We start from the raw sequence: 25,834 nt of genomic DNA, 5'->3' as shown, positions 1-25,834 counted from the left end.
CGCTGCGCCTTGTATACGCGAAGGCAATGTTTAATAACAACAAAATTGTTTGCTTACGCCGCGACCCTACTGCAGCAGGGGCATGGCATCACCTTATGGAGCAGTCCATTGTTTTTAATTGAATCGGCCAGCGACCGACAGTTCTAGAGAAAGCTTTAGAAATGCTTTCAAAAAACTTCGTGCATTTCTCTCAGAGATGCGCGAAAGTGATCTAAACCCGCGTTGTTAAAAAGTCTTTTAAACCCGAGTTAAGAGGTCAGTCGTGATGAGGCCAGTTAGTGACCGCACGGATAGCAGGCGTGCGCGTGTCGGTCAGTCGTGTTAAGTCAATTGTGGTTAGCACGCGGAACGCGGGTGCGTCGTGCAGTCTTGAGAAAAGTTAGTCGATAGTTGAGAACCACCTGACCGGGTTCGGCGGCCGAGAAAATTCAGTCAGAAGTCTATTCCTATCAAAAAAAATTAGTGATTAAAATTAAGTGGAAAATTCGACCGTATGTGAACATGTAGGTATGTGCCTGAAGGTGTAACGCAAAACAAATAAAGGTAGTGAAACTTAGTGTCTTTTCTGTGCGATATTTGTGCGAAAGAAAACGAAATAGCTTACGTTTGACCGAGTCCGGTAAGGCAAATCTGTAAAAAATATCCACCCTGCTCCCGCCATACAAAACCAGTGGCCACCGGCGGCCACATTCTGGTGACAGCGGAAACTTAAAGCCGCAAAAGTGAAAGGCTAGGAAACGCCAAAAACGGCCCGTGAGGCTTCCCTCGTCCAGTTGTAGTGGAGACAGATTGGAGTAGGCAGTGAGTGAAAATTGTGGATTTGGACATATCTTGGAAAGTTTGCTTGTTGTTGGTAACCAGTTTTAATGCCTGAAATAAGTCCCGTCGCGAGGAAACCTTAACCATAAGTGTAGTCACCTCGACTAGATTCGAGAAAAGCAGAAATTCGACGATTTCTGATCGTGTTAATATTGAATGTGATGAAAATAAAAGCGTAAATCGTCTGCGTAATATTGATGTTGAAAACTGTAGAAAAATCGCAAACCAGTCACGAAAAATGCGATAGCTTAAATGTGGTAAAAGGCAAACACTCAGCAGATCTAATCGATTCAGTGCAAGTTTCTTTGTTCGCAAAACTTTGACAGAGTGCGTCAACGGTCCCACACAAATACATCGTTTTGCGCTTGATAAGAGTTTGGAAAGTGTTTCCAACAGATTTGGCATCACGTAAAGTTGTGCTGTGGAACTAGCGGCGCTCCATGTGCTGTAGAAATAGTGGTCTACATCATCTCGGCAAGAACGGGCAGAGCAACAATGCAATTCAGGTAAGTGAACCATTTTTACTTTATTTCTTCAATTAGCTACACACCAAAAAAAGCGAACCGTAATTGACGAAATGATGGAACATTGCCGTGTTCCGTTTAATTTTGCATGAAACATATGCTTTACATGCGCAATGACATAGGGTTACACTTCCTACCATTCAGAACAAACGCTGTATGTGGAGTAGAATTACATGATTTGCGAAGCTAAGCGTCATGTAAAATTGGAATCAAACGTGGGACTAAGTCATTTTTGATGCTCGTGTATGTCAGGGTCAGGAGACTCAAATTTACACTATTTTTTCTAGGTGTGTATCCAATATTCTCGCTTTTTACCAAATATCTAATAAAATTGAGTCATACCGCTCGGAATCTGGCTAGCAAAAATCGGGCTTTGAGCGAGACAAGCGGAACAGTTTGAACTGTCAGTGGGGCTCATGAATTGTGCGCCCGCCGAGATGTTGACTTGTGTCAGTTCAATCCAAATAGGATAGGGGTGCTATACGGGGTTTAAAGTAATTATTCGAGCAAATAATCACTAACTTTCAGATTGATGACAAAACTAACTCGATGACAAATTTGTTATACTAACACTAACAGACCGTTAGAAATGGCGAGTCCAAGCTATCAGGTCAGTTTGTTTTATTAATACCGACCCTCCTTAAGGATATAAGGATCACTGATTAAAGATCCACTGAAAGCGCTACCAGGGTATCATGACCCGGAGCAGCACATTGTAAGTGACACGCAAAAGTAGCTGTCCAACGTTTCATTCAATATGAAAACCGTCTCGCACAAAAAAAAGCATATAATGCAACCCGACCTCCTGGCATAAAGCCGGAGGGTACTAAGTCGGTCATTCGAAAACACAGAAAGTTCGAAAATTAATAAGAATTAATCATCACCCAATACCAGGGAAACATACAGTGTTAGTATCGCTCAGAACAAGCCTCTGACGAATCAATTTAAAAATTGGAAAGCACACAGCACGATATTTGTTCGTGTTTGCTTTTATCAAATTAATAAATAAACAGAAGCGTACGAGCTTCGACTGAGTTTCACATTGTCAATATAGATTTGGTCCCAATCTGGGTACTGTTAGGTACAGTTCACATTCCAAAGTTGCATTGCAGCTGTTTTTTTTAACACTTTCGAGCGATTCTTACCAATCTCCTACCAGGAGAGCAAGCTTCATAAAAAGCACGACTGTGAAGAGCCATTGGTGGCATGCTATAGGTTGCCATAAAAAGAAACAAAAAAATTAAAAACAAACCCATGAACCCATGAATTCTTCGCTCCGCTATGCAGCACAACTGTTTGAATAAACAACGGCAGAACTAACTACATAGCGCAAAACAGTTGGAAGAACGAATTAAATGTCAGGTTCGAGCAAATGCAAGCGTCGAAAATTGAAGGTCAGGTTTCAATAACTTGACCGCGAAAATAATAACGTAAAACCATGTAGGCCATTGGAATACGGTGTTTACCTGTGGGTAAAAACACTGTTATATGCTGACTATATTATGTCACCCGTTGCTTTGCGCAAAGTGACGTATTAATTCATGAATCACGTGCAGCAATGATGAAATTCTTTTTAATTTTTAAGCCCATCAAAGTTATATGAGTGGAATTAAAATTCGAATTTGCCACTATGAATATTGGAAGGAATGGTAATGGTGGCAGAAATGCTTACCGATTTCCTATGCTGGAGGCAATACGATGCATCCCAGAATTTTACGGCTCAGCCTATGAGTTGGTGCCATTTTTAGGGCAAATACAGCTTTTTGCCAATGAAATTCCAGAAGGAGAAAGCCAGAAGTACCTACTGAATGTAGTGTTGATAAAAATGAAAGGTGAGGCGGCTAAATTTATAAGACGAATAAAAGCCGAGACCTGGAATGAAATGGCTCGAAATTTAAAAGAGCAATTTGGTATGAAAATATCTGCAGAAGCAATCGCACTGCAAATTGAAGATTTAGAGCAAAGTTTTAATGAATCTTTTAAGGAGTATGCCGTTAGAGCACTCTGTATCATGGATCAAATTGATGAATTTTACAACCAACAGGGCCAGCAACCGGACCCTTATGCAGAGAAAAATTTGAGAATTCATTTTATAGCTGGTCTGAAAGATGTAAACCTCAAGAATTCAGCGAGAGGCTACCGAACAGCTTCGTTTAAAGAGCTGGTAGAACTTTTAGAAGAGGATAGTGTTCGTATGTACCATCTTAAAAATATTGAAAAACGGTTGCAGTCGTGGCGTTGGGCTAATAAGCAACAACCGGAAAACTATTGCACCAGCTTCAATGAATATGATTGCTACGCTGAACAGTCTTGTCAGCGGGATTTTTATAACAATAATAACGACCGGTATGTCAACTCAAATGGTCCGATTAACCAAGACGTTGAAGATGACCTCAGCGCAATAAATTACAATGACAAAAATTTCGAAATTTTCCAGAATGAGGAAAACGTTAGCAATTGTAGCAATTCGATAATGGGAGACTTCGAAAACTTGAAAGGAAATCTTCCGGAACAATATTATACGCAAAAAATTGAATATGATCATTCACCGCAAATGCATGCGAGAACGAACTGGTCCGATTATGATCGGAATATTGACACTAACAAACAAGAACCATATGTTAACTACGAACAAGTGGGTCATTATGGAGACCAAAGTAACGAAGTAAGTGTGAATTGCGTTATAAACAATAAAGAAAGCGCAAATAATAATTTAATACATCATGATAGAAGATATTACGACCTCGAACGGTCTTTCACCATGACGGAAAACGGTAATAATCCAGTTCCGATGTTACCGGATGAAAATGAGTTATTGCATCAGCAAGAAAAAGTTTGCACTACCACAGATTTGGAGAAAGTGCATAATGACGAATTAGAAGAAATAAATTTGACAGATAAGGAAGGTCAAATGGAAGTAAGGGATAATAAAACGCCCACAATGATAACGCATGAAAGTACAATTATAGTTGAGGAAGCGTGCCAAACAGAGCAAGCGATCACGAATAGTAATGTTGAAACTCATGATGATGAGAAAAGTAGTAAAACGAAAAATATTGTTGACTTAGAAGAGGAGAACGACAATAATTATGTTACATGTACGGGAAAAAATTCTGAGGATGATCAAGAACACAACGAAGAAAGATGCATAAATAGTGTGATCCCACAATGCGGATCAGAAAATATTACGGAAGTTCAACATGTCAATGGCATTGATAAAAGCCCGTTGAGGGAAAATAACTACTTTGGGTATAATTATGGGAATTATGTCAATGACGAAAATTCCGTAGACTCCGGTTTTAAGGAGCAAACCGGAGAAAACGATAACGACAACCAGTATAGCTTAGCTGAGGGCGAAAGCGAAAGTAATCAGTTACGGGGTAATGACCGAACTGTGAAATCATCAGAGGCTACATACTCGAGCCATCTAGAAAAAGGGCTTTTCCACCGATGGAAAGTGAAAAATTCCCCAATAGCCCACACCTTATGGAAATTCAATCCCGTTAAGCAAAATGTACATAGTTGGACAAACGTGTGTACATATTTATATTATCTAAGTATTTATACAATAGTTGCAAATACATATAAATATACTTGTTTCATTTAAATGACACTAGAAATAAATGACAAACATAATGGGAAATATTTTATGAAAAGGGCAAACATGCCAAAACAAGAAAGTTATCAACAAGTTGCAGTAGAGACAGACACTGCAGAAGAATTTCATTTTAAATTTCACAAGAGTTGCAAATCTGCCAAAGTGCGTTATTTTTTTCTATCTTTCTAAATATTATTAGGAGAATTTTGAGTTGGTTTCACAAGTTGCGCATCAGTCCACCTTGGCAATTGTAATTTTCAGGTACTCTCTAGGATGGATGTAGTTGATCATGGTAAGTAAGATTTCAGTATACTTTTCGTTCATAACCGCATGGTTACAAATACCATGTATCCTTTCGGGAATTTAAGTCTTTATTTACAGGTACCCTTCTGGGTCAACCTCAATTGGATAGGGGGAGATGTCGAAGCAACATACACAATAGCCACAATAGACAGGAAGGAAGATAACGAAGTATTCCCGCAAAAATACTTACCTCGCGTCGACAAATGTTGTCGACACAAAACATTTTTGGAAAAAAAATTTAAAGAAAAAAAATGCATTATGAAAAAAAATTATTATGAAAAAAACACAATTACAAAAAAAAACACAACTCGAGGAACACACAAAAAATATATTATCCATCTCGAGCCTAAAACAATATTACAAAAAAAAATACTAAAAACCGAGCACAACAGGCAAAAGAACTCGTAATTATTAAAACGAGCAAAGTAGCAAAAGATCTCGAACAAAAAAAACACATCTGGGGAAAAAGAAGGAATTGGGGGAAACATACTAACCACTAACACTCTTTTTCTTTTGCAAAGAATCACCGACAAAAAAAAATTAGAAGATTAGGAAGATTGCCAATCGAGTCGGTTTTCATTTTAAAATAAACTATAAACAAAAGTAATTTCACATATGACAAATTTTAAAGATTAAAGCAAATGATTGAAAACAAACACAAATTGAAATAATTAAATAGATATAGTAAATTACAGGTTGAGAATGAAGATAACACAAAAAAATTAGTTTGTTTATATTTTTAATACAATAATAATCTATAGCAGTCAAATTATCAAAACCGTACAACAAAGAAGCAAATAACATATAATGAAAAAAAAAAATATTAAACATAGGAGATTTTGCATGAAGTGGAAGCAGAAGTCCAGAGTAGTGTGTGCCCCATGGAGATGGTAGTCACGAGCACTACCCAACGCGTTCGACAAGGATGGATTTGGAAAGGACGGTTGCAGGTGGTGACGGGAAGAAGATGGAGGGGATCTCGGAGGTGGAAGAATGGTCAAAATACGAAACACGCAGGACAGCCCATTATTAACGAGAAATTCAATGAAGCTGAGAGTGGAGTATTGGCAACGAAGGCTAAACCTGGATCAGCCTAAACCAAAGATTAAAGCCACAGTCGGAACAGTCAAACCCGGTCTGTGTGATTGAAAATAGCGCCTCAGTAGCCCACAACCAATATGGCCTGAAGGTAGCAAGCAAGCAGACAAATCTCCCAGATAAGCCAAACGTTGAGGGAGAAACCAATGTAGACAAATACGTAAAGGACGTCGATATCAATGTAATCGATCGAGGGGTGGTACAACAAATAAATTCTAACCAGAATCGAGGAGCGAGGAATCGATAACAAAAATTAACAACGTGAACGGAGAAGACAGAATCGAAACAATATGTATGAGCAAGCAACCATGGCCCAAGAAGACAACAATCTGCGGACAAAGAAGGATGTCACTTCTCAACCAATTGGAAATATCCTGCCGCACGAGGGGCCCGAAATCTGAATTCCGAGAACCACTACGCAACCGAGTCGAGGAGCCGAGAGTGGATGTAACGTTTGGAAGCAGGAAGATGTGCACACTGGGACCACCGTAAAGTTAGGATGTTAAGAAAATGTCAAATAATGATAGAAAATTGCAAATATTTGGTTTTAACAAAAGTAACAACAAATATAATTTTTGTATTGGCAATCTTAGGAATTAAGGTACAAAAGACTTTTTACCTCATTTAAAGGTAACCCGCGCAATTGTCTTGATGATGCGTCTCTCCGAGGCAACATCAAGCTCAATAAGTAAGGGGGCATGCAGAGTCCCTAATTTCCTCCGGTTTCAATCCCGGTAATATTCAATCATCATTTGCCAATCTCTTGGATGCTCGATTCCATGAGTTAAGTTGCATCATAAAGAATTAGCCTTAAGCTAAGTAAGTTTCATTAACGCTGCGCCTTGTATACGCGAAGGCAATGTTTAATAACAACAAAATTGTTTGCTTACGCCGCGACCCTACTGCAGCAGGGGCATGGCATCACCTTATGGAGCAGTCCATTGTTTTTAATTGAATCGGCCAGCGACCGACAGTTCTAGAGAGAGCTTTAGAAATGCTTTCAAAAAACTTCGTGCATTTCTCTCAGAGATGCGCGAAAGTGATCTAAACCCGCGTTGTTAAAAAGTCTTTTAAACCCGAGTTAAGAGGTCAGTCGTGATGAGGCCAGTTAGTGACCGCACGGATAGCAGGCGTGCGCGTGTCGGTCAGTCGTGTTAAGTCAATTGTGGTTAGCACGCGGAACGCGGGTGCGTCGTGCAGTCTTGAGAAAAGTTAGTCGATAGTTGAGAACCACCTGACCGGGTTCGGCGGCCGAGAAAATTCAGTCAGAAGTCTATTCCTATCAAAAAAAATTAGTGATTAAAATTAAGTGGAAAATTCGACCGTATGTGAACATGTAGGTATGTGCCTGAAGGTGTAACGCAAAACAAATAAAGGTAGTGAAACTTAGTGTCTTTTCTGTGCGATATTTGTGCGAAAGAAAACGAAATAGCTTACGTTTGACCGAGTCCGGTAAGGCAAATCTGTAAAAAATATCCACCCTGCTCCCGTCATACAAAACCAGTGGCCACCGGCGGCCACAAACGTTAAGCAGCGCATCATTTGATAAAATAATTTTGACGGTATATCGTCCAAGAAGTATTTATGGTGAATTTTCTCAGGTTAATATTCATGACTACAATAAAGTCTCAACAGATTCGCTAAAGACACGAACTCTGTTACTATTTTCTGAAAAATTAATTCTGCATAATTTAAAAAACTTCAAAAATTACGGTTTCCGAATGATGCAGTTTGGACATTATGATTGATTGGTATACTTAAGGGTTTATATGTTGAAGATAGAGAAAATATTGAAATTTTCAGCTTTTTTCCTACACAATATAACGAAAGCTTATTAAACAATTTTTCCTAATAAGTTTGTGAAAATTATAAACTATTTGAATTTTTTTAATAGTTTAATTTTTTATTTAACCGTGATTTTTTAATAAATAGTGACCACAACGTAGTCTATTTTTCATGGCTTGCGGTGAGCACGATCTCTCGAATTGCTGAACTGAAAATTATGGAATGGAAATTAATTTTTAGTATTCTTTACAGATTTAACTCGCTGCGCAGATAGCTCTGAATTAGACCCGCTGGTGCCCTAAGACGATTTCGCTAGATTTTCAGAGCACTGTGCACCCAGTGCATTAACGCAAGTGACGGAAGGTTATCGAAAAGATTCGCGAAAATGAAAATTCCAGTAATGATGATGATTTCTCCAAACGGTTCGTTTTCTAGAGGTTTTTATTTGTTCTTTGGCATTAGGATTAGCGATAATAATTTAAATCAAGGATACTACTGGGAAGTCACCTTTAGAAAAAGTCGATGTCGAAGTAAAATTTGGAACTATGCACGCATGCACTTCGGAAATAGCGTGATATCAGGAGCAACGATTTCATTTCAGCGTTTTTTTTGAAAAGGGCTATACTTACAAATGTAAATATAAGGCTTTTTCCATACATGCGAATGAGGGCTTTGGAACAAAACAAATTAACCTAAAAATTTTGATTCTACGATATTGCTTTCTTAAACTACAGCAAAAATACAACGGGCGAAACTGTATTTTTGTTTGTTTATTTAAAGTTTCGCACTCCACGCTCCATGCAAACAAACAGGGCGATACTTTTTTTGCTAGCAGTTTAGAGGCGAAACTGTTATTTTCGTATTTTTTTAGGATTATCAAGCTGATACCAGCTGTAAATAGTAACAATGATCGCTATTGAAAAAACACGGACGAAATCGGTGGTGTAGAACGGTAGTTATTGTAAAAAACGTAAGGGCGATACTTCAATTCTGATAGATGGGACCGAAAAAGTAAACAATCGCCAAAGGGGCGATACTATCATTTTGTCAATTTCAATAGCAAAAACAAATTTTAATTTAATAATTTCAAATACTTTATGAAGTTTTGGGTTTCGATCACTGAATCATGCAATCTAGAATGTAAAAAACACAATAGTTCTTAAATAGGAAATAAAACCAAGTCTGGAAATATTCACTGTTGATTTTCTTTGAATGGTGTCCCTGCTAGTATCGCCCTTTTCAAGAAAAAGCGTTGATTTCTTAGTTCTCAGTTGCGTTGGAAATTTGAGTAAAGTATAAATTTCAAATCGATTCAAAAAAAAAATTTCGATTTTTTTGGCTCAGTACAATATATAACCCCTTTAGGAAAATTCAATTTTCCCACCACAATTTAGATATTTTATTAACAGAGCATTAAGAATAATTCGTTGGTATGTCTATTTTTAGGGCCATTTTTTCGCTTTCCCATTGATTTGGTTTGAGATTTCTAGCACTGATGTTGTCCTATGCTGATTTGAGCGATTCTCTGAGTCCTGTCACTATCCCATGTAGTATGTGTTACCAAAAACATCGCGAAGCATCAACTTCTAAATGTTCTCAAACGATATAATATCCGAAGAGAGTGATAAAAGTTATAATAAATGTCTCATCACACTGTTAGGTGGATTAAAAGCGTTTTGACAAATCATTGAGCAAATGCGATGAACAACTTTTAGTAGTTAATGGGTCCAAACTAAAAATAATGGGTGAAACAAATGTTTTTGTACAGCTAAATGGTTATAAACAAGATCAGAAAATTTTAATTTTGGACCCTGATTACGATTTTCTACCATTATTTGGAAGAAACTGGATGGATATTTTCTTTCCTCAGTGGAGGCAAACTTTTTCTACTGCAAGGATGATTAATGAGCAAGTAATTACACCAAATGGTGATAATTTAATTGGAAATGTCAAGGGTAAATTTTCAGATGTTTCTAAGAACAATTTTCTGACGTTCAACAAGAAATTTGAGAAAAAAATGACTATGGAATAAATTGCAAATGCAAATAAGAAGGCTTATTTAGATAAAGACATCATTTTTGTATCAGAAATGATTTTGGATACCTTTTTAAAACTGAAGGGCTAATTCTTACCCAAGACAAAATCTTATCAATACAAAGAGCGAAAAAGCCCAAAAGTTTGAATGAGTTGAAATTCTATTTAACAAAACATAAATTATAACAAAATTGTGTCTAATACTTCTTCCAAATTGTATTGCTAATACAATTTATTGAAAAATGATGGAAACGTTATTTGGAATAAACAATATAGCAAAGGTTTCACAAATAGCCAACATGAGCCGAGAAAAGAATTGATGGTTATGACCTATGTTTCAAGTTATGATCTGAGTGGTGTAATTGCATATGTGACAGATGACAATATATTTTATTTTACAATTTTTACGTTAATTAACGCACAAAAATCACCATAATAATATACCGAACAGATGGATAAAAATAACCTTTTTAAAACAAATTTCGTTAAATACCTTCCAGGTGCTACTTGGAAACGCGAAAATAAAAGCCCGCCGAGATCAGATTAGGAGATACAACGAACGAAGTCTGGAAGTCAGACCAAATGTCTTCATGATGCCGGACTTAAGCGAAGGAAGGCGTGATAACGACTTCGAAGAAAACGATTTATTGGGAGCTGGAAGCGGCTCGGAAAAGGAGATGTTTCGGGGATTCGGCACGAACTGGCAAAGGTCAGGAAAAGAAAAAGAGATGCTTCAACGGCGAACTTGCCGGGAGGCTATCCAAGGCGCTCAAAGCGACCTCGAAAACGGGTTGAAGACCCATTATTTAAATATGGATAAATGAATTTAATATTTTGATTGGTTGATCAGTTCTGAAATGTACGTTGATTAAACTTATATGTTTATTTCGAATTATTGAAATTAAACTAGATAATATGTAAGAACTTTGTAAATTACAACTAGATTGAATGTAAATAGTTCTAATTTGTATAAATATTTGAAATCGAAACTCAACTGCGCAATACCAACCTAAAAATGTAAATAGAAAACATTGATGGCACTGAAGGTGTCATTCCTTTTACAACTAGTAACGCGAGTAGTTCGTTTTAGTCATAGTTCCCGAAAAATCCAGCCTTTAGTTAAAATTTTCCCGGTTCCACCTTTCACCAGTTCAGCTTTTCAACAGTTATATTCTTTATTTGTTGAGCGCATATGTATCTAGAACTATCATCTAAATCCAACTTTTGATTAAAACAAAATCACCTTATTGAAATATCTGCTAAGCCGCCTCACTCACGTAGTGAACCGAAACAGGATGCAACGGTGCTTAGCAAAATAAACACTTACGAGCCAGAATTTACGGCCTCATATCTCGTTATTCCGGCACAAATATATTAAACATTGCACTGATACATACCTTTATTTTAACTGGAGAACCATTTTACGATTATTTCACTTTAAAATCACTCGTCAAACACTAGGATAGGCCTAATGTTATAATAGGATAATATTAAATACAAGGGTTCACATTATTGCCATGTGTTGCCGATACACTTCCTCAATCAAACCAAACTTTTTGCATACATTATACAGAAAAGAATCACCAGTGCGGCTAAACCAAAACATGAACTTGAAAATATATTGTTATGCAATTTCAGGAATAAGTAATCAATTATTTCAAGTTATTCAACTTATTTTAATTTTACTAAGGGAACCCCTTGTTGGAGGGGTCGTCAAACGATGACATAACATAGTTCTCAGTAGTTCCTATATCTTGCCTCCACACGAGTCTAAATCTATTGATGACATTTGGTACTTAGATCGACGGCGTCTGGGTGCTATCAGCCTTCGGCCAATAGTAGCAGAAAGAGAGGATACAAACGGATCTAGTTGTGTAAACACTATCGTAAAAATGAATAATTAAGGGGGCGTCTGGAGTAGAGGACAAAAATAATCGATTTCTTTTTTATCCGCTTAATTGTTAGTATAGAACCTCTAGAAAGGTCTCTTGCAATCTCGGTAGCCACGTTGAACTTCTTTTGATTTAAACAGCCATGCATTCCAAGCGCGAATTTGCTATGACACGCGCAGATTCCATTCTATCGGCAACAAATTTCGAAACACTGACTGCAATAAAAATACAGTGCAAAAGATACACTCTAAACTACTTCTTCCCAAATTTTCAAAACAAAATACCCAATGGGTCATTTTTACAGCGTTTTTTCCGTGATGCAATTTGATGTGGGACACCATTTAATAGTGTTTTTCTCGAAACCGCGTTTTTTAAATTAGCGTACACGATAACTCAAAAACTAATCAACGAATTGACTTGATTTTTTATGAGGATGCCTATAATGTGTAGCCTGTCGATGAACCATAGACAACTGAAAAAAAAATTCTCCCTATTATTTTGAAGAAAAATGAGCGATCTTTACATTAAAATATGCGATTATTCGGTTTTCATGAAGCCATTTTCCAAAACTCTTTTTTTCTATCATTTGTGGTTCATCGACTAACTGCAAGTCTAAGCTTTACAAAACTTATTGAATGTCCCGTATCGGACAATTTTATCAAGAGTTATCGTGTTCGCCACGGCACTCCTCGACTTGGAAATGGTTGGACGTCTACTTTTGGAACGCTCGTATGTGTGACTCTGTGCGACTGAAAATATTTGTTTTCCCTACACAATGCATGTATAAAACGATCCTAGCATAACACAAAACATCTATTGTTGCCTTGCCTTCAAAATTGTAAAACAAAATAACTTTAATGTCTATGAAACATAGAACTGCTCACCAAAAAAATGCATAACTTTCAACATTTGCTAAAAATGTTTTTGCCTTTATCATTCACTCTAAAATTCGTCAATCTAATCCCGACCCGGAGGGCCAAGTGTCATATACCAATCGACTGAGTTCGTCGAGATCGGAAAATGTCTGTGTGTATGTATATGTGTATGTGGAAAAAATGTGACCTCTGTTTCTCAGAGATGGCTGGACCGATTTGCACAAAGTTAGTCTCAAATGAAAGGTACAACCTTCTTATCGGCTGCTATTGAATTTTCTATTTATTGAACTTTCGGTTCCGGAGTTACGAGTTGAAGAGTGCAATCACACAGCAAATTCCCATATAAACTGAAATGAAAATTTTAAAATCAAATTTGTATTTTTGATGCCAAATGACTTTAAAATGCTTGAAACATTGAGATGTTTGACAAAAATTGACTTTTTTGGACTTTGGTACATTTTTGCCTTTCTCATATGTTTATGTTTATTACCTTCACCAACAAGCCCCTTGGCCCCAATGGTGGTTGCTTAAACTAATTACATTTAAAAATTGACAACATTTTCGCTTTTATAGCATTCCGCGTCCGGTTGAAGTAGAAAGGTTATGCAATCACTCTAAAAATCGTCAATCATACCGGCCCGGAGGGAGTATGCAGTGAGGGGTTGCTACTTTAAAATTAAAACTAGTTTAAAATTTCTTAACAAGTTGAAAATTTTCGGCAGGACCTGGACCTCCCGGATCTTTCTCCATGATTCGCCGCTGGTTTCAAGCGATGTTTCAGTATCACATGAACATGTAATATTCATTTCCACCATTGTATTGAACATAACCAGCCATGGAATCGTAGTCTGGACAAATGAGACAAGCACAATTGCACCACTAGGTGGATTAAAACAGGTTTTTATTTTGGGAATGCGTCGAATTGAGACGAAAACGTAATATGATTAATAACGAGGATAACACTTTCCGAATGTAGAGAGAAATTTATGAAAAATGACGATTTCCATTCGACTCTAGCAGGTTTAGATCGATTTTGATGAGCATTTGATTTTTGTTGTGTGACCAATTATATGTATAGGTCAAATATTTAAAAACAGTAATTTAAGGTCAAGATAGCATCATTTTGAAACCGCCAATTTCGGAGGTTTAGTATCTTCGATGAGTTTTACAAACGTTAAACAGCGCATCATTTGATAAAATAATTTTGACGGTATATCGTCCAAGAAGTATTTATGGTGAATTTTCTCAGGTTAATATGCACGACTACAATAAAGTCTCCACAAATTCGCTAAAGACACGAACTCTGTTACTATTTTCTGAAAAATTAATTCTGCATAATTTAAAAAACTTCAAAAATTACGGTTTCCGAATGATGCAGTTTGGACATTATGATTAATTGGTATACTTAAGGGTTTATATGTTGCAGATGGAGAAAATATTGAAATTTTCAGCTTTTTTCCTACACAATATTACGAAAGCTTATTAAACAATTTTTCCTAATAAGTTTGTGAAAATTATAAACTATTTGAAATTTTTTAATAGTTTAATTTTTTATTTAACCGTGATTTTTTAATAAATAGTGACCACAACGTAGTCTATTTTTCATGGCTTGCGGTGAGCACGATCTCTCGAATTGCTGAACTGAAAATTATGGAATGGAAATTAATTTTTAGTATTCTTTACAGATTTAACTCGCCGCGCAGATAGCTCTGAATTAGACCCGCTGGTGCCCTAAGACGATTTTGCTAGATTTTCAGAGCACTGTGCACCCAGTGCATTAACGCAAGTGACGGAAGGTTATCGAAAAGATTCGTGAAAATGAAAATTCCAGTAATGATGATGATTTTCCCAAACGGTTCGTTTTCTAGAGGTTTTTATTTATTCTTTGGCATTAGGATTAGCGATAATAATTTAAATCAAGGATACTACTGGGAAGTCACCTTTAGAAAAAGTCGATGTCGAAGTAAAATTTGGAACTATGCACGCATGCACTTCGGAAATAGCGTGATATCAGGAGCAGCGATTTCATTTCAACGCTTTTTTTTTGAAAAGGGCGATACTTACAAATGTAAATATAAGGCTTTTTTCATACATGCGAATGAGGGCTTTGAAACGCAACAAATTAACCTAAAAATTTTGATTCTACGATATTGCTTTCTTAAACTACAGCAAAAATACAACGGGCGAAACTGTATTTTTGTTTGTTTATTTAAAGTTTCGCACTCCACGCTCCATGCAAACAAACAGGGCGATACTTTTTTGCTAGCAGTTTAGAGGCGAAACTGTTATTTTCGTATTTTTTTAGGATTATCAAGCTGATACCAGCTGTAAATAGTAACAATGACCGCTATTGAAAAAACACGGACGAAATCGGTGGTGTAGAACGGTAGTTATTGTAAAAAACCGTAAGGGCGATACTTCAATGCTGATAGGTGGGACCGAAAAAGTAAACAATCGCCAAAGGGGCGATACTATAGGGTGACCATACGTCCTGGTTTCCCAGGACATGTCCTGGTTTTTCACTGACTGTCCTGGTGTCCTGGGAGGTCGAGGCAAAAGCTTGACTTGTCCTGGTTTTTCTCCTGTAAGCCTAATAACAGGTGTTCAATAAAAATAAGAGTCATGTAGTTGAAAAACAAAAACAAAAATCTTTAACGAATTCAGATTTTTTTATTAAAAACATAATGTTTATTCTTCAAAAAACGTGAATGAATATTGGAGAAGGGGCCCTGGTCAGCAGTACGACGTAACTTAGTCGCGATGCAATCACAAGAGCACTGGACGGACCTGACATCCTCCTTCATTGATACAATTCCGGATCCTGGTGGTCAACTGCTTCGTATCCTTGACTCGCCAATTATTTTTATACACTAAAGCACTGAGAGAGCCGAAAAAAACCCCAATGGGACGGCACTGGGGCAAGTTAGTCGGGTTTCTCTCTTTCGGCACGTAAGATATCTTTTTCTGCTCAGCGTCTTCTTGGCGTAATGGGAAGACGTCTTGTCCGGCCAGAAGACGTACTTCCCAACTGTATGATGCTCATTTAAGAACAGCAGAAGAATTTTCTCAAGACACCCCTTCTGGTACACCTGTTGATTAATGGCCAGACCGCTCGGCTTGAACCACGGTTTTGAAATCCTTCTGTCCGATATCGCCATACATTACATACAGCATTACATTTCTTTTAAATTTATGCTTAAACTTGTATTTTACTTAAGGGTATATGACTTGTCACTGGAATAGTAGCTGTCATTTCCTGGAATGTGGGTGTTCGAGAGCAGCACGAACGACGTCTCGCGGTAGTTGTTCGTCATCCACCGGCACTGCGATTTCACGATCGCTATCTGCTCGCCCGTGTCATCGGTGACAGAGTCTTCTTCCGACAGATGATGTCCTCCATCTTGAGAGCTCGGTGAATCAAGGCCGGCATCACGCAAACTCGTTTCGTCCTTGTTGTCGAACAGCTTCTTCAACGCTTCCTTCTTCTTCGTCATTATCTTCGCGGGCTGCCGCTACCGGCCTTCCGCTCCACGCCCAGGGATGCCAGGATCTGGTAAACTGTACTCACGGGCACGTTTTCGTCTCGAAAGTGGTGTACCGTAAACTTTTTTCCAAGATGGCCAAGTGTTTCGTAAAACCGCACAACACACTCGCGGAGTACTTGCTGTTTCGACGCCATCTTCGATTGAACTGACAGCACCCGAGCGAAAAGAAACATGTCTCCCATTTATAGGGAGTGCAGAGAGCAATTCTCTTGAAGAGAAAAGAATGTACGCTCTTTTCTTTAATTACAGAAAGGTATTGAAATCATTCTCATTTTTTATTGAGCACCCGTTATATTTCAAATTATTGAGTTTTCGCTTTATTCACTCTGCTCCAGAGTACGACAAACAAAACTTAAAACACTCGAATCTCTCAATTGTACCATCCGATGCCTTTTTTAATCTCTCCATAATATCTCGTTATTTCTTTTTCCAACTTACTTTTTTACGTGGAAATCGAAAAGAGAAAGAGGCTTTCGTATGTACGTACCATATGAATGAGCTGTAGTCTGTTTGCAACATTTGGCCATCGAACCGATTCCAGTTGTGGACCAAATTGTGGCCGCTGTCAATGTCGATGAAATAATGATTCCGGGATCCGAACAATTTCATTTAGTACCTAGCTCTAAGAAGACACATCGAAGTTTTGGCGATTCTGCTTCTTTTAGAGCTCTCTTGCAAGTGGCAGTTTTTCGTTTTACTGGAAATCCATTTCATAAAAAGGAAAATGGCAAAACAACAATAACTGTCGTGGAATAACCTTATTGTGCGCTGCTTGTTAAGAAGACAGTGAATCAAACGAACGTTTCTACATACAGTCTGATGTCTATATGTACCGCACCAGCAAAGCAATCGAAAAATAACAGTTGTCCCAAGCCAGTGTGGAAAATAATGCACCGTTACTTTCATTGATGCGATATCGATCGTTTATTTGAAAATGATTGAAACTCAGCAGTAAAATTTGAACAATCTTCGATACAATACAGTGATCGTTTGTCCAATCCGCCCTTGTGTTCGGGAAGTGGAACAATTAATAAAGGCGCATACTCGTAATGCGGTACTGATAGCATTTAAAACTTTGGCCATGGCGAAAAGTTTGGCTATGAAACACAACATGCAACACGTCGTTGCACATGACAATGTTAGAATCAAGATACCCGTTTAGATTGACGATGATAAGACCGGTGTGCGTCTGCACGATCTATCCCCGCGTAAACTAATAAATTCACTATTGATGTCGAAGTACGTAACGGTGAAAGTTTGAAACCTGGAGAAACTTTTTTCCATGTATATCCAATGGTGTTCGTATCATGAGAATGCGAGTTACGTAACCTATTAGTTCATACCTGAACATTCAATACGAAATAAAAAGTGCAAGCACATCTCAAATCACGCTGAGCACATATGAAGGACAGATCCCTACGTGCCAAGCCATGTGCGAAAGCCTCTAATGAAACAGCATCATCTGCGAGCAAACCCAACAACATTAACTAAATCACCAACAACCGGAGTTGCAACTCAGCCACCAACGAATGCTGGAACAACAGAATCTACACACAGCGTGTCCGATCAGTGTGATGCTTCTTACCAATCAACAGCCAGCACCACCGACAATAAAGTAAACGACAAAAAATGCGGATACACGATCGTGACCCGTTGGTCCCACAAACGATTGAATCGTTTGGTAATCGTGAAAACCCATACAACATCAAGAGGACAGCATCGACGAAAACGATAAACCGAGTGAAAGCAGACTAAGTGATTTACATGGCTTCGCGCATGGGCATGGCTACTTGGGACCGTTGATGTTTCTGCTTTGCTTCAATGACGTGTATTAAGTGCTGAAAACTCCTCGCCTGTTCCTGCACAGACGATCTCATAATAATTCGTCTCATTTGCTCAATTCAGAATTTTCCGATTTCTCCAACAACAGCATAAAACTTTCGCTGGTGGAGGGGTAGCAAGAACTTCGCGTGTGTGTGTAAATCCTAAAAAGCACGCCGATCGAATTCCCACGAAAAACTGTCTGGTAGAGCTGTTCCTCTCAGACCCACAGAACTTTTTTACTGCCGAAGCTCTGCCTGCCCGACCCAAGATCTTTGTAACTGCCGAAAACCTGTGGAGAAGGCACAGTCGATTGATAGGTAACGGAGGGAGGGAGTCCTCTTTCGACTGTCCTGGTTTTTTACTCGCCCCATATGGTCACCCTAGATACTATCATTTTGTCAATTTCAATAGCAAAAACAAATTTTAATTTAATAATTTCAAATACTTTATGAAGTTTTGGGTTTCGATCACTGAATCATGCAATCTAGAATGTAAAAAACACAATAGTTCTTAAATAGGAAATAAAACCAAGTCTGGAAATATTCACTGTTGATTTTCTTTGAATGGTGTCCCTGCTAGTATCGCCCTTTTCAAGAAAAAGCGTTGATTTCTTAGTTCTCAGTCGCGTTGGAAATTTGAGTGAAATATAAATTTCAAATCGATTAAAAAAAAATAGATTTTTTTGGCTCAGTACAATATATAACCCCTTTAGGAAAATTCAGTTTTCCCACCACAATTTAGATATTTTATTAACAGAGCATTAACGATAATTCGTTGGTATGTCTATTTTTAGGGCCATTTTTTCGCTTTCCCATTGATTTGGTTTGAGATTTCTAGCACTGATGTTGTCCTATGCTGATTTGAGCAATTCTCTGAGTCCTGCCACTATCCCATGTAGTATGTGTTATCAAAAACATCGCGAAGCATGAAGTTCTAAATCTTCTCAAACGATATAATATCCGAAGAGAGTGATAAGAGTTATAAGAAATGTCTCATCACACTGTTAGGTGGATTAAAAGCGTTTTGACAAATCATTGAGCAAATGCGATGAACAACTTTTAGTAGTTAATGGGTCCAAACTAAAAATAATGGGTGAAACAAATATTTTTGTACAGCTAAATGGTTATAAACAAGATCAGAAAATTTTAATTTTGGACCCTGATTACGATTTTCTACCATTATTTGGAAGAAACTGGATGGATATTTTCTTTCCTCAGTGGAGGCAAACTTTTCTAATGCAAGGATGATTAATGAGCAAGCAATTACACCAAATGGTGATAATTTCATTGGAAATGTCAAGGGTAAATTTTCAGATGTTTCTAAGAACAATTTTCTGACGTTCAACAAGAAATTTGAGAAAAAATTGACTAGGGAATAAATTGCAAATACAAATAAGAAGGCTTATTTAGATAGAGACATAATTTTTGTATCAGAATTTAATGATTTTGGATACCTTTTTAAAACTGAAGGGCTAATTCTTACCCAAGGCAAAATATTATCAATACAAAGAGCAAAAATGCCCAAAAGTTTGAATGAGTTGAAATTCTATTTAACAAAACATAAATTATAACAAAATTGTGTCTAATACTTCTTCCAAATTGTATTGCTTATACAATTTATTGAAAAATGATGGAAACGTTATTTGGAATAAACAATATAGCAAAGGTTTCACAAATAGCCAATATGAGCCGAGAAAAGAATTGATGGTTATGACCTATGCTTCAGGTTATGATCTGAGTGGTGTAATTGCATATGTGACAGATGACAATATATTTTATTTTACAATTTTTACGTTAATTAACGCATAAAAATCACCATAATAATATACCAAACAGATGGATAAAAACAACCTTTTTAAAACAAATTTCGTTAAATACCTTCCAGGTGCTACTTGGGAACGCGGAAATAAAAGCTCACCGGGATCAGATTAGGAGATACAACGAACGAAGTCTGGAAGTCAGACCAAATGTCTTCATGATGCCGGGCTTAAGCGAAGGAAGGCGTGATAACGACTTCGAAGAAAACGATTTATTGGGAGCTGGAAGCGGCTCGGAAAAGGAGATGTTTCGGGGATTCGGCACGAACTGGCAAAGGTCAGGAAAAGAAAAAGAGATGCTTCAACGGCGAACTTGCCGGGAGGCTATCCAAGGCGCTCAAAGCGTCCTCGAAAACGGGTTGAAGACCCATTATATAAATATGGATAAATGAATTTAATATTTTGATTGGTTGATCAGTTCTGAAATGTACATTGATTAAACTTATATGTTTATTTCGAATTATTGAAATTGAACTAGATAATATGTAAGAACTTTGTAAATTACAACTAGATTGAATGTAAATAGTTCTAATTTGTATAAATATTTCAAATCGAAACTCAACTGCGCAATACCAACCTAAAAATGTAAGTAGAAAACATTGATGGCACTGAAGGTGTCATTCCTTTTACAACTAGTAACGCGAGTAGTTCGTTTTAGTCATAGTTCCCGAAAAATCCAGCCTTTAGTTAAAATCTTCCCGGTTTCACCTTTCACCAGTTCAGCTTTTCAACAGTTATATTCTTTATTTGTTGAGCACATATGTATCTAGAACTATCCTCTAAATCCAACTTTTGATTAAAACAAAATCACCTTATTGAAATATCTGCTAATCCGCCTCACTCACGTAGTGAATCGATACAGGATGCAACGGTGCTTAGCAAAATAAACACTTACGAGCCAGAATTTACGGCCTCATATCTCGTTATTCCGGCACAAATATATTAAACATTGCACTGATACATACCTTTATTTTAACTGGAGAACCATTTTACGATTATTTCACTTTAAAATCACTCGTCAAACACTAGGATAGGCCTAATGTTATAATAGGATAATATTAAATACAAGGGTTCACATTATTGCCATGTTTTGCCGATACACTTCCACAATCAAACCAAACTTTTTGCATACATCATACAGAAAAGAATCACCAGTGCGGCTAAACCAAAACATGAACTTGAAAATATATTGTTATGCAATTTCAGGAATAAGTAATCAATTATTTCAAATTATTCAACTTATTTAATTTGACTAGGGGAACCCCTTGATGGAGGGGTCGTCAAACGATGACATAACATAGTTCTCAGTAGTTCCTATATCTTGCCTCCACACGAGTCTAAATCTATTGATGACATTTGGTACTTAGATCGACGGCGTCTGGGTGCTATCAGCCTTCGGCCAATAGTAGCAGAAAGAGAGGATACAAACGGATCTAGTTGTGTAAACACTATCGTAAAAATGAATAGTTAAGGGGGCGTCTGGAGTAGAGGACAAAAATAATCGATTTCTTTTTTATCCGCTTAATTGTTAGTATGGAACCTCTAGAAAGGTCTCTTGCAATCTCGGTGGCCACGTTGAACTTCTTTTGATTTAAACAGCCATGCATTCCAAGCGCGAATTTGCTATGACACGCGCAGATTCCATTCTATCGGCAACAAATTTCGAAACACTGACTGCAATAAAAATACAGTGTAAAAGATACACTCTAAACTACTTCTTCCCAAATTTTCAAAACAAAATACCCAATGGGTCATTTTTACAGCGTTTTTTCCGTGATGCAATTTGATGTGGGACACCATTTAATAGTGTTTTTCTCGAAACCGCGTTTTTTAAATTAGCGTACACGATAACTCAAAAACTAATCAACGAATTGACTTGATTTTTTATGAGGATGCCTATAATGTGTAGCCTGTCGATGAACCATAGACAACTGAAAAAAAATTCTCCCTATTATTTTGAAGAAAAATGAGCGATCTTTACATTAAAATATGCGATTATTCGGTTTTCATGAAGCCATTTTCCAAAACTCTTTTTTTCTATCTTTTGTGGTTCATCGACTAACTGCAAGTCTAAGCTTTTCAAAACTTATTGAATGTCCCGTATCGGACAATTTTATCAAGAGTTATCGTGTTCGCCACGGCACTCCTCAACTTGGAAATGGTTGGACGTCTACTTTTGGAACGCTCGTATGTGTGACTCTGTGCGACTGAAAATATTTGTTTTCCCTACACAATGCATGTATAAAACGATCCTAGCATTACACAAAAGATCCATTGTTGCCTTGCCTTCAAAATCGTAAAACAAAATAACTTTCGTTTTGAGCACTTTACACCAGATGCTCCCCTTAATCGGAGATCCGCCCAATAAAACTTTAGTATCTATAATCACTGGTCAATACGTACTGAAAATTCGCCGCGTCTGTATTTATGAATCTAATTTCATGTTCCGCTATTGTTAACAGGCTTGTGCATCAGGTTATAAATCCATTGTACTTCTCTTCATTGCACCTTATTGTAACGGGCGAGACTCTCGAGTAAGAAGAAATGTTGACGGCAAAGACAGGTGTTGCGCTGCGATTTTCAGAAGACGGTTCTGTTTCATTAACTCTTTTTTATTCAACGGTGAGCTATAAAATCGTATCGAGAAGTTAGGTCCAGACGAAACTAATTTGTAACTTGCATTTAGTGCTTTCCCCAAACGAGCGGTAGGATGATATTCCGATTTCTGTATATAATTTATATAATAAGTTCCGCACAAAAGTTAATAGTTAATTGAGTTCATTATTCGTACCTTTAGACTATCAGCACCGGTGCGTAAGCAAATGCGTGTATATTTTGATTACGCTAAACGATAATATATTTAGACACCCGTTTTCGCACCGGTCGTAAATAGGTTGCCAAAATAATAATCTGTTTTCACACCGGTAGTTGTTATTATAGTTACGTTACATTTTTTGCAATCATGCAATAAAAATTCGTTTTTTTTTTTTTTAATTATATGGATTTAATTCCGTAAAAAATATTGATAGAGGTACATTTATTTATTGAATTTAATAAAATCGTTTCAGTAACAAATATCGTTCTCTTTTTCAAAAAATATTTTATAGCAAAATTATTCAAACTGTGTTTATTGAGATTAATAGTTAATTATTGTTTCAATGCAAAAAATGTTCGTACCATTAATTTTCCGTTTGAAACAATAAACATTGTATAATTGAATTCAATAAGACATTTTTTGTACAAATATGCTAAAATTTTCTGTGTAATAACAATTCTGAGAAATTTGATGGGTTCGGGACGGACGACGATTCCTATGAACTAATGTTTGTCCGCCAGTTATTGTCTGAAGCACATACTACGACGGATACGAATCAGGAGTGCAATGAAAAGGATCTCATCCTAGATATTACAAACAGACTTGCGGTGGAAGGAGTTTTTCGGCCATTCAACGATTGTTTTGCGGAACCAGTTTATACGAACGATCGGTTTCGAAGACCCTTTCGTATTTTATGTATTTCGAAACCTTTGAAGAGGAGATAATACTATATTAAAAAGCCAGAGAAAGCTGGGTTTTACTAAATTATGCGGAAGCCATCTAGCATACGTCCTTCGGACGCTACAGTCAAATATATTCGGATGGGAGAAAATTTGCGCGTTAATCTATGTGAGAATACTTCCATACCCCAGATAATAGATGTTTACAGGCAGATTTTTACATAAATTTTGTACCCCAAATGTCTGTCATCTATGGTAATATTGCAGATAGTATAGTTGGGTAAATATATCTGCGTTTTAAGAATGTTCAAAGGCGATTTTGAATCGCAGAATAGTGGGCTTATTCAGGAATACATGGTACGCTGGACTGTACCCACTCGAAATGGAAACATTACTGTACAACTTGGACAGAACAATATACAGTTAAACAAAAATAATGAAGTTGTAGCATTTGATGCGTGGCTTCAATAATGATATTAATTTGCTGAAGTAAACTGCGTTGTTTTCCGAGGTTGATACACGGAGCACGTTGATATAGTCATTACATCTCGTCTGACTTAAAACTAGAATCAGGAATCAGTAGCGGTTGGCTCAAATGGCACGGTCCACATGTAGATCGGAGCTTTATGCATAAAAGGCATTTATCAACATTCACAACAACAACACATCTAGTGCTCGTGAACAAAAAGAGTATTGACAACTATCTTTCGTGAATGCTGTGAACTGCGCTGAGTCAACAATAGTTTTTCCGGAATTTCCACTCAAAGTGTATTTTGACCCATCCCAAAAGTAATTGTACTTTTGCTATTAATGAATGACATCCATTGTATGAGTAAAATGTCATCCATAGCATGAGTAAAAAATATAACTATCATTTTCAAATGACATCAGCAAGCAACAACTAGCCGCTAGCCGGCGCTATTATCGGTCAACAGACTTCCAGTAATCGGTATACGGACTTTGCGTACACCCCGTAAAGTTCAATTGGAAATGAGCCGGAATTCTGGTTGGTTTTAATCCATATTCCGGCTCCAGTGATACAACCGATTCTAACCAGAATGTGTCACTGAAGCCGTAATACGAATTAGAACCAGCCAACATTCCGGCTTAGCTTAACTATGTAGTATTCCGGCGCCAATAGCACAACCAATTCTAATTAGAATCGGTTGTATCACTAAAGCTGGAATACTATAATTACAACTACAACTACATCTACTTTAAGAAATAAACATTAAGTGTGTACCCTGGATCAAATTGGTACACACGAATTTGTGACAAGTTGATAGTGTATCAACTGAATTCAACATTTTGTCATCGATATGGTAATTCCAAAGATGGAATCAAATAATCACTTATTGTTTAAAATTATAAATGTGATTCCAATTTATCAGTATGGCAAATGACAACACGGAATCTTGCTTTCAAATAACGGTTCTGCGGGGTAGTGTAAAATTCCTAGCCAGAGTTTCATATGGTGATTTCTTGTGTCTCCAACTTTTAAGTCAAGCAATTCTATTAGAGCTTCGTCTGTCGAATGCATTAGCATCGTTTTTTACGATGCGATGAGCTGAAGCGACAGTAGGTATTGTCTATCTCGAGATAATCTAGTATTTCGTCGAGTTGTTGATATAGCGAAACATTGGAGTGCGACCGAAACAAAATAAACGTCGAAACGTTTTCTCACTCTCACGGATGCAAATTAGATGGGCGCGTAATTTAATGCACGGTCCGGTGGCACATGGGTGAAAAGATTCGCAATAGCGTAATGTAATGTAATGTTCAGATGTGCTCTTTTGAATATCTTCGATGTATTTCGCAAATCAGTCTTCGAATGATTAGGTCTGTTTGCCCGTGCTTAGTCCGAGCCAAAGGATTCTCCGGTGCGTGCCATGGCCTGCCACAGGTCATAATCATAGGTAGATTAAGATTCAAGAAACCTTTTTTGAGCATATATAAGAATTGAACGCTTGGTAGTATGCGTAGGAGAAATTGCGTTCAGCTTTGTCACCGGTTTATCAATACAAAACACTTTCAAAACTCTGAAAGAAGAATATCAGTCGATTCTTTAGATCATCGCGATTCAAATTGTGCAAAATAGTTGATGGAAAAACAATTAACGGAGCGGTATGGTGCTTTTGAAAAAGTGGCTGTGATTTTTTGTCACACAACCACATTGTGCTGGGACACGCCACACAACACTGCGTAATGAAAAACACTTTTTCAAAA

General features: G+C 37.3%; 1 protein-coding gene across 1 annotated transcript in view; it reads left to right on the top strand.

Annotated features, from left to right (window-relative positions):
- Positions 1 to 1,259: 1,259 nt before the first annotated feature.
- The window catches only part of LOC131680283 (suppressor of Mek1-like), a 42,932-nt gene continuing 18,357 nt past the window's right edge, over positions 1,260 to 25,834 (top strand). Inside the window, exons 1-2 of the mRNA XM_058961004.1 lie at positions 1,260 to 1,325; positions 3,388 to 4,723. Of these exons, the coding sequence (XP_058816987.1) occupies positions 1,260 to 1,325; positions 3,388 to 4,723 (1,402 nt within the window). The remainder of the gene's footprint in view (positions 1,326 to 3,387; positions 4,724 to 25,834) is intronic.

Source organism: Topomyia yanbarensis, chromosome 2 (assembly GCF_030247195.1).
Source record: "Topomyia yanbarensis strain Yona2022 chromosome 2, ASM3024719v1, whole genome shotgun sequence".
NCBI lineage: Eukaryota > Metazoa > Arthropoda > Insecta > Diptera > Culicidae > Topomyia > Topomyia yanbarensis.
The sequence above is the reverse complement of the archived record's forward strand: the minus strand, read 5'-3'. Positions and strand labels throughout refer to the sequence as shown.